At 37.8% G+C, this 11152-nt stretch overlaps 1 protein-coding gene across 1 annotated transcript; it reads right to left on the bottom strand.

Annotated features, from left to right (window-relative positions):
* Positions 1-267: 267 nt before the first annotated feature.
* On the bottom strand, positions 268-3626 carry lmo2 (LIM domain only 2 (rhombotin-like 1)). The gene is made up of 3 exons (XM_055933103.1): positions 2902-3626; positions 1682-1897; positions 268-1422 (listed from the first exon to the last, which is right to left on the bottom strand). The coding sequence occupies exons 1-3, from the start codon at positions 2940-2942 to the stop codon at positions 1200-1202; spliced, it is 480 nt and encodes a 159-aa protein (XP_055789078.1). The 5' UTR covers positions 2943-3626; the 3' UTR covers positions 268-1199.
* Positions 3627-11152: the final 7526 nt, after the last annotated feature.

Here is an 11152-nt window from a genome sequence, read left to right as displayed (position 1 = left end):
CCGACCTCACTAATGCTCTTGTGGCTGAATGGAAGCAAGTCCCCGCAGCAATGTTCCAATATCTAGTGGAAAGTCTTCCCAGAAGAGTGGAGGCTGTTACAGCAGCGAATATTAATGCCCATGATTTTGGAATGAGATGTTCGAATAGCAGGTGTCCACATACTTTTGGTCTTGTGGTGTAAATAAAAAAATTATTATACTTTTTTTATTTATCTTTGCTCCATCCAACGAGATGGATCCTCTGAAAAGAGAGGATCCGTGGTCTACTAAATGTAACATATTTTAATGAGGGTTTAATTAAACAGATATAAATAACAAATATCCCAAAGTTTTTGAGCCATATTGAAAGAAAACAAAAGTTACAAAAACAAAACAAATAAAACATTGGAAACTTGTCTTTTGAACTTCTTTCAGTCCTATTGAAATAATACTGAAAGCTTTCCCCTTGGCCACTAGGGGGCACATGCGGACTCCCCAAACAGACTTTAACTTTAAGAATGTATTACTTCGGAATGGAATCAACCTTTTTTTTGGACAGAACACTTTATATATATTCAGAACAAATATTTCTCTAGAGAGGTGAAATAACAGTGTTGGACAACAAAAAATTCCAGTGACACCGCTTATCATTTAGCTCTATGAGCAAATCTCTATTACACTGCACGATGCAAGAAATATTGACATTTCTCCAATGAGCACATAGATTATTGCATGTATACATTTTCCTTATTTTGCATTAAAAGGGTGGAACCCAAGATAATGAAACTTTTCTCCCTTCGCTGGTGGATCGAGCCATCATTTTGCCTCCAGTACAGATCAATGGTGAAACAACTCTCTTCAAACATCTAAACAGACTTGAGAGGTACAAGAGAGCCTCGTATGTGACGACCTTTGTCCAAAAGTTTGAGATCGATTATCTTGCTGTACATCTTGAGATATTTTATCATGCTGTTGATTCCAAATGGAGAGGTCACGATCACAATCAAAACCATCTCATCGTTGTGGTCTTCTACAATGTTCTAGAGTGTTCTACCCCATGTTTTTGAGGTGTTCTAGAGTGTTGTAGAATGTTCTAGAGTGTTCTACCCCATGTTTTTGAGGTGTTCTAGAGTGTTGTAGAATGTTCTAGAGTGTTCTACCCCATGTTTTTGAGGTGTTCTAGAGTGTTTTTAGAATGTTCTAGAGTGTTCTAGAAACTACTAAACCATGTTGTTGTTGAGTTTGGTCCACTCAAAGATGTCCTGCTCACACACAATGTCTGAGTTGATGAGCAAGTAACGGTCGCCGACACAGAAGTGTTTCTGGCAGGCCGCGCATTTAAAACACTCCAGGTGGTAGACCTTGTCCCTCACACGCATGGTCATCTCAAACGCTCTGATCCTCTTCTCACAGCTAGCACACAGCCCGTCCTGTCCAAACAGCCTGGGAGGGAGGGGACATCAAGGTTTATTCATGGAGAAGCATTAATAAACCATTCATAAAGACTTTACATGCTATTGACTAATGAGTATTTTGTCATATTTGTTTGAATTTTGGAAACATTTACAATAACTAATATGTCAGCGTCATGTGGGAAGGATTTCAATTACTTATTGACACTTGGGGGAGACCAACATCAAAATATCTAACTCTGTTTTTGGGGTGAGGGCATATGGTAAATGTCAACTGTACAGTGTCTAACCTGAGGTAGTCTCTGCGGCAGAGCTTGCGTCCCAGTTTGTAGTAAAGTCTTCGTCCCACCTCTCCCAGTCTGCAGCCACACAGGTCACAGCTCAGACAGTCCTCGTGCCAGTACTTCTCAATGGCTTTCAGGAAGAACCTGTCCCCGATGCTCTGCTGGCACCCCCCACAGTTCAGGAGGGACGGGGGCATCTGTAACACCTCGTCCACCGGCTCCCTAGCGGGGAACAAGGACGAGAGACAGAATGAGGCAAGGGAAGAATAGAAGTACATAATAAGAAGTGTGTGTGTGTGTGTGTGTGTGTGTGTGTGTGTGTGTGTGTGTGTGTGTGTGTGTGTGTGTGTGTGTGTGTGTGTGTGTGTGTGTGTGTGTGTGTGTGTGTGTGTGTGTGTGGACGTGTTTAACTATTCTTGTGGGGACCAGAAGTCCCTACAAGAATAGTAAACAAACAAAAAGTTGACCAGCCAGAGACATTTTGTTAGTCCCCACAAGGTCAAATGCTATTTCTAGGGGGTTTAGGGTTAAGGTTAGAATTAGTGTTAGGGTTAGAATTAAGTTAAATATAAAGGTTAGGAGCTAGGGTTAGTTGTAGGGTTAGGGTTAGGAGCTAGGGTTAGGTTTAGGGTTAGGATAAAGTTTCGGTTTTTGGGTTAGGGTTAGGGTTAAGGTTAGGGCTAGGGTAAGAGTACGGTTTAGGATTAGGTTTAGGGTTAGGGGTTAGGGAAAATAGGATTTTGAATGGGACTGAATTGTATGTCCCCACAAGGTTGTACAAGACTGTGTGTGTGTGTGTGTGTGTGTTCTACCATGTAATATGCACATATTATTATTAGTTTAATCCACAGGAGGGAGCCATCGACTTATTTACCAGCGAGTGCAGCACATAATCCACATGACCTGTTCATACAACCAAAATGTGTGCTGACAAAAGGTCACGACATTCAGCAGCCTTTTAAATAGACTTCTATTGTTCTTTATAATTATCCTTTTCCCCATTTATTGGCGCTTCCTTCTTCAATTTGCTCTTTCATGATTTTGAATTGAACTCTGAAGAGACTTTTGGAAACTGCTACTGGCCCATTGCGTTTGCCTATTTCTAAGCAACTATTGTAATTTGCGTAATAAGACATTCTACAGCAGTATCAAATCAACATTGAATGTCCTTGATTCTATTATAGCCAATTATATTCAAGGAAACAGCCTACTAGTACGTCACTTACTCGTTAGCCTCCATCGTCTTCCTTTCAATTGCAGATGACATTTTCCCAGTATGTTTTATTTCTCAGGTTGACATCAAGTTGTTATAGATCCCGGTTCTCTTCTCTGTGATCAGACTTGTAGGCCCACGCCACGTTCACAGTTAAATCTTCAGAACACGCGTATAACGGTAAATGTCGCAGGGACACACACACCGCACCTGCTCTGATATAATGAAGCCCTAGACGTCAGTTGCGCGCGGAATTTGCCTTCATTTTATATGACATCATTTCCATCAGCAGTCTATGTCCAACGAAGATCATCCTGACATGTGACGCATTTTCAATGATGGAGGCTATTCTGTACATTTCCTCAGGTAATTGAGAAACCGCGGTGAAATTCGGTGTAGCCTTCGTCTTTCATACGTGGATGTTTTGTTTTATTCCATTGCGACTGTGTATATGTCTTCAAAGCCTAGAAGAATTAAAATCATCAAAGGTTGCTTGACTGAGTCTCCCCTTCTTCTTCAGTTCGTATTTCTATCACCTTCTCCTGACGCGCTCTGTCCTGAGAATGAACATTACCGCGGTTCCGTTATTGAGCGGCTGCGTCGTGTTTTTAAATACCAGCTCGGCCCCCTAGCTCGGTCTCTGGTTTCGTTTCACCCTTCCTGCTCACGACTACTTGACAATGGGGGGAAATCGCTCTTAAAGGGACAGATAGCCAGCGCGGAGCAGAGCGCGAGAGCTCAACTCCTTCATGCATGATTGAAGAAGTAAGTCGTGACAGAACTTGGGGTCACGAGTGTTGTCTCGAGTTCAAGTGGTGTCTATATGTCTAAATGGCAACAAAAGTGAGATAAATAAAAAAGCATTTTAGTTTATTTGTGTGAAACATTCTCACTGCACTGTGTGGTAGTCTTATTAGTGCCTGTTAATGTATTGTTTGTTTCTTCCTAATAGGTCAATTACCCAAAAGTCAAAAAATAAAATTAGGAGCAATCATAACATAAATAGATTGCTCTGGGTACAGCAGCAGCCCCTGACTGGAATCCCCAGGTTGGATTATCATGAGCCTCAATGGTGCATCTATTGCCTTTTATTGAAAAGCTTGTTGAAATGTATGTGGTATGTGGTATGTGTTCTTTTGGACAGTGCTTTTCCCCAGCAGTTTTATGATATCACATTGGAGGAGTAACATTTGCATTATAGGAGCATTGGACTTGGTTAACTTGCATATATATATAATTACAGTCTGAAAAGGGATCTAAAACTCGCATGTCCAAAAAAAAAAGGTTTATTTAACCAGCAGAAAGACTCCCTATCTCTCTCTGTATAATCTGTGTTCTTACACCCATCCTCAACCAACGTCCTCAGGGAGCCTTCCTCTTATCTGCTGCCAGGGTCCTAGGCAAGGCTGGCTGTTAGAGGGAGGGAGGGCGGGAGACACACATAGCAGTTGGACTGAGCTGAGAGATAAAGCACCTTGCCTACTGCAACACCCGGTTTATACACACACTTGTCAGGCATTAATAATCAATCATCATCAACCCCAATTTCCACCGTTAAACTACTGCTGATGGTGGACCGAATACAGCATGAGAGTGCCAGTCTGTTTGTGCTATCATGCCAACTCATTGTCACTCATTGTCATGCCACTCAAGCTGGCACTCAGGCTAGGCTGAGTGGTACTCCTCCCCGGGCAGATGCTCGGTTAAATGTAGGTCGATCACAGCCTGTGGCTAGATTCTGTCTGTTAGATTCTGGCTGTGTTGTGGGTTTTGTTGTGTAGGCCCAGTGGCCACACAGAGACAGAAGCAGAGCTGAGAGGGGCCCGGAGCACAGCTATACCTAGTGGAGATCAAATACAGAACAGCTTTGAGAGACAGAGAGAGTACTATTCAGAGTTACATGATCACAGAACAGAACACAAATCACAGTTAATGAGTTCTAGAACACCAACCACAACATTTGGTTACACAGGAATCTTAAGAGGCTAATGAGTTCTAGAACACCAACCAAAACATTTGACAGGAATCTTAAGAGACTAATGAGTTCTAGAACACCAACCAAAACATTTGGTTACACAGGAATCTTAAGAGGCTAATGAGTTCTAGAACACCAACCAAAACATTTGGTTACACAGGAATCTTAAGAGGCTAATGAGTTCTAGAACACCAACCAAAACATTTGGTTAGACAGGAATCTTAAGAGGCTAACAAGTTCTAGAACACCAACCAAAACATTTGGTTAGACAGGAATCTTGGAACCTTTATTTGAGATCGTTTTTTTAATCTTATCTGATGACAAGTGATTTGAAGAAGAACTTATGATGTCTACGAAAATAGATTTTGGAATTACGCCTTGACTACGTTTTTTTCACTTTAAAATGTATGTGAAACAAAAAATCATTGAGTTAAAAGTTTAACAAACCATACAACTCTACACATAAGTACTACTTTTAACAATTTTCTCAGAAAAGTGTCCAAAAACGAATTAAGTGGAAGAACTGTGCAGATGCAAACTTTGGTAATGGAAATACGGTCAAATCTACCTCAGGTTTTCTATGAGATGACATTTTTTTTTTACGGTTAAATATCTGCTCTGAATGAAGATTTATTTGAAACCCCAAAACCCAGTTTGATGTGCTCCTATTAACTTTACATGTTGCTCCTATTAACATGACATGTTGCTCCTATTAACTTTACATGTTGCTCCTATTAACTTTACATGTTGCTCCTATTAACTTTACATGTTGCTCCTATTAACATGACATGTTGCTCCTATTAACATGACATGTTGCTCCTATTAACATGACATGTTGCTCCTATTAACATGACATGTTGCTCCTATTAACATGACATGTTGCTCCTATTAACTTTACATGTTGCTCCTATTAACTTTACATGTTGCTCCTATTAACATGACATGTTGCTCCTATTAACATGACATGTTGCTCCTATTAACATGACATGTTGCTCCTATTAACATGACATGTTGCTCCTATTAACATGACATGTTGCTCCTATTAACATGACATGTTGCTCCTATTAACTTTACATGTTGCTCCTATTAACATGACATGTTGCTCCTATTAACATGACATGTTGCTCCTATTAACTTTACATGTTGCTCCTATTAACATGACATGTTGCTCCTATTAACTTTACATGTTGCTCCTATTAACATGACATGTTGCTCCTATTAACTTTACATGTTGCTCCTATTAACATGACATGTTGCTCCTATTAACTTTACATGTTGCTCCTATTAACTTTACATGTTGCTCCTATTAACTTTACATGTTGCTCCTATTAACTTTACATGTTGCTCCTATTAACATGACATGTTGCTCCTATTAACATGACATGTTGCTCCTATTAACATGACATGTTGCTCCTATTAACATGACATGTTGCTCCTATTAACATGACATGTTGCTCCTATTAACTTTACATGTTGCTCCTATTAACTTTACATGTTGCTCCTATTAACATGACATGTTGCTCCTATTAACATGACATGTTGCTCCTATTAACATGACATGTTGCTCCTATTAACATGACATGTTGCTCCTATTAACATGACATGTTGCTCCTATTAACATGACATGTTGCTCCTATTAACTTTACATGTTGCTCCTATTAACATGACATGTTGCTCCTATTAACATGACATGTTGCTCCTATTAACATGACATGTTGCTCCTATTAACATGACATGTTGCTCCTATTAACATGACATGTTGCTCCTATTAACATGACATGTTGCTCCTATTAACATGACATGTTGCTCCTATTAACATGACATGTTGCTCCTATTAACATGACATGTTGCTCCTATTAACATGACATGTTGCTCCTATTAACATGACATGTTGCTCCTATTAACTTTACATGTTGCTCCTATTAACATGACATGTTGCTCCTATTAACATGACATGTTGCTCCTATTAACTTTACATGTTGCTCCTATTAACTTTACATGTTGCTCCTATTAACTTTACATGTTGCTCCTATTAACATGACATGTTAATGCTCATGGATCCTTTGATGGAAAAGGGGAATCATGATGCCCTTATCCAGAGAAACCAACAATACAAGCTTCATCATATACAGTGGCACAAAAAAAAGGTGCTATCTAGAACCTAAAAAGGTTATTAATCGGCTGTCCCCATAGGAGAACCTTTGTTGATCCTGGGAGAACCCTTTTGGTTCCAAGTAGAACCGTTTGAGTTCCATGTAGAACCCTTTCCACAGAAGGTTCTACATGGAACACAAAATGGTTCTAACTTGAACAAAAACGGGTTTTTACCTAGAACCAAAAAAGTGTTCTCCTATGGGGACAGTTGATGAATACGTTTAAAAACATTTTCCTAAGAGTATAGTCTAGTCTTCCAAGTGCTATAGCAGAAAGTCCAACGTTTCTATTATGCAAGGCTTTGTGACAACGCAATCAGCATATCCCCAACAGTTGGTGCTACTTAAAACCATTCACCATTTCCTGTGGATTTGACAGGGCAGGCCTAGAAGGATTTGCAATAACTAAAGGCGTCAGCATGCTTCAGTCGGGCTGGTGCCTAGCGAACCGAACGAGTGTGCCCGCATACTCCCTTAAAAACCTTTGTTTGATAAACAAGAAAAAAGCGGCAATAGTACTGCTTGTCAATTTTGAGATGCCGTAGCCAGTATGCACTTCCTCAAAATAGTCAGAATTCATCTAAAATAACTGAAGAAATCTGTCATACATTTTTACGTTTTTTTTGCAGAGTAGATCTTAGTTGCGCAATTTTACATCACGGAAGAAGAGCTGAGGCTTTCCTGGGAGGGGTTAGGCCTGCTATATCTACTGCTTACTCTCCATCGCTCCACTGACTCCGCTGTCTGACTGCAGTTGGCTCAAACTGATAGGCGGCTGACGAGCCTGATAGAGCACTTGAGAAAATTGAGGTCTGTACAGTAGGGCACGCAACAGGAAACGGAAAGTGAACCTTTCTTACTGTGCAAGTCTAGATAGTCCCTAACTGTTTCGGTCCATTTTGGAGCTTAAAAAGTGGCAATCAGCAGTTGAAACAGTAACAAAGTGCGTACCCGTCACTTTTTCAAATTAAAAAACAGAGAGGGTTTCCTTTACTGCTTCTAAAACAAATGAGGTATGACATGACAACACGCTATATTACCATGGTAACGTGACAACACGTTATAATATACTGTAACTACATGGTAACATGACAACACGTTATAATATACTGTAACTACATGGTAACACGTTATAATATACTGTAACTACATGGTACCATGACAACACGTTATAATATACTGTAACTACATGGTAACATGACAACACGTTATAATATACTGTAACTACATGGTAACATGACAACACGTTATAATATACTGCAAACTACATGACAACACGTTATAATATACTGTAACTACATGGTAACACGACAACACGTTATAATATACTGTAACTACATGGTAACATGACAACATGTTATAATATACTGTAACTACATGGTAACATGACAACACGTTATAATATACTGTAACTACATGGTAACATGACAACACGTTATAATATACTGTAACTACATGACAACACGTTATAATATACTGTAACTACATGGTAACATGACAACACGTTATAATATACTGTAACTACATGGTAACATGACAACACATTATAATATACTGTAAATACATAACAACACGTTATAATATACTGTAACTACATGGTAACACGTTATAATATACTGTAACTACATGGTAACACGTTATAAAATACTGTAACTACATGTAACACATTATAATATACTGTAACTACATGGTAACATGACAACACGTTATAATATATTGTAACTACATGGTAACACGTTATAATATACTGTTACTACATGACAACACGTTATAATATACTGTAACTTACATGGTAACACGTTATAATACACTGTAACTACATGACAACACGTTATAATATACTGTAACTACATGGTAACTGTCACGCCCTGGCCTTAGTTATCTTTGTTTTTGTTATTATTTTAGTTAGGTCAGGGTGTGACATGGGGAAGGTATGTGTTTTTGTAGTGTCTAGGGGTGTTGTATGTGTATGGGGCAGTGTCTAGTGTAGTTGTCTAGGTAAGTCTATGGTTGCCTGAAGGGTTCTCAATCAGAGACAGCTGTCATTCATTGTCTCTGATTGGGAGCCATATTTAAGGCAGCCATAGGCATTAGGTTAATGTGGGTAATTGTCTATGTTGTACGTTTGTAGCTTGTGTGTGCACTTACGTCTATAGCTTCACGATCGTTTGTTGTTTTGTTTTGTAAAAGTGTTCGTTTCGTGATCTTTAATAAAAGAGGATGACTTCATATCCCGCTGCGCCTTGGTCCACTTATTATGACGGTCGTGACAGTAACACGTTATAATATACTGTAACTACATGGTAACATGACAACACGTTATACTATACTGTAACTACATGGTAACACGTTATAATATACTGTAACTACATGGTAACACATTATAATATACTGTAACTACATGGTAACACGTTATAATATACTGTAACTACATGGTAACATGACAACACGTTATAATATACTGTAACTACATGGCAACACGTTATATTATACTGTAACTACATGGTAACACGTTATAATATACTGTAACTACATGGTAACATGACAACACGTTATAATATACTGTAACTACCTGGTAACATGACAACACGTTATAATATACTGTAACTACATGACAACACGTTATAATATACTGTAACTACATGGTAACACGTTATAATATACTGTAACTACATGGTAACATGACAACACGTTATAATATACTGCAAACTACATGACAACACGTTATAATATACTGTAACTACATGGTAACATGACAACACGTTATAATATACTGTAACTACATGGTAACACGACAACACGTTATAATATACTGTAACTACATGGTAACATGACAACACGTTATAATATACTGTAACTACATGGTAACATGACAACACGTTATAATATACTCTAACTACATGGTAACATGACAACACGTTATAATATACTGTAACTACATGGTAACATGACAACACGTTATAATATACTGTAACTACATGGTAACATGACAACACGTTATAATATACTGCAAACTACATGGTAACATGACAACACGTTATATTATACTGTAACTACATGTAACACGTTATAATATACTGTAACTACATGACAACATGACAACACGTTATAATATACTCTAACTACATGGTAACACGTTATAATATACTGTAACTACATGGTAACACATTATAATATACTGTAACTACATGGTAACATGACAACACGTTATAATATACTGTAACTACATGGTAACATGGTAACACGTTATAATATACTGTAACTACATGTAACACGTTATAATATACTGTAACTACATGGTAACATGACAACACGTTATAATATACTGTAACTACATGGTAACACGTTATAATATACTGTAACTACATGACAACACGTTATAATATACTGTAACTACATGGTAACATGACAACACGTTATAATATACTGCAACTACATGGTAGCATGACAACACGTTATAATATACTGTAACTACATGGTAACATGACAACACGTTATAATATACTGTAACTAAATGGTAACATGACAACACGTTATAATATACTGTAACTACATGGTAACATGACAACACGTTATAATATACTGTAACTACATGGCAACATGACAACACGTTATAATATACTGCAAACTACATGGTAACATGACAACACGTTATAATATACTGTAAATACATAACAACACGTTATAATATACTGTAACTACATGGTAACATGACAACACGTTATAATATACTGCAAACTACATGACAACACGTTATAATATACTGCAAACTACATGGTAACATGACAACACGTTATAATATACTGTAAATACATAACAACACGTTATAATATACTGTAACTACATGGTAACATGACAACACGTTATAATATACTGTAACTACATGGTAACATGACAACACGTTATAATATACTGTAACTAAATGGTAACATGACAACACGTTATAATATACTGTAACTAAATGGTAACATGACAACACGTTATAATATACTGTAACTAAATGGTAACATGACAACACGTTATAATATACTGTAACTAAATGGTAACATGACAACACGTTATAATATACTGTAACTAAATGGTAACATGACAACACGTTATAATATACTGTAACTAAATGGTAACATGACAACACG

This window comes from Salvelinus fontinalis, chromosome 9, assembly GCF_029448725.1.
Source record: "Salvelinus fontinalis isolate EN_2023a chromosome 9, ASM2944872v1, whole genome shotgun sequence".
Taxonomy (NCBI): Eukaryota; Metazoa; Chordata; class Actinopteri; order Salmoniformes; family Salmonidae; genus Salvelinus; species Salvelinus fontinalis.
Note: the sequence above shows the minus strand (reverse complement) of the source record. Positions and strands in the feature narration are given on the sequence as shown.

Excerpts from the sequence above, each read along its gene's own strand:
- lmo2 (XM_055933103.1), bottom strand. The coding sequence starts at position 2,942 with ATGTCATCTGCAATTGAAAGGAAGACGATGGAGGCTAACGA. Across the intron at positions 1,898-2,901 it reads AAGACGATGGAGGCTAACGA|GGAGCCGGTGGACGAGGTGT; the intron begins GTAAGTGACGTA and ends GTTCCCCGCTAG. Across the intron at positions 1,423-1,681 it reads TGCCGCAGAGACTACCTCAG|GCTGTTTGGACAGGACGGGC; the intron begins GTTAGACACTGT and ends CCTCCCTCCCAG.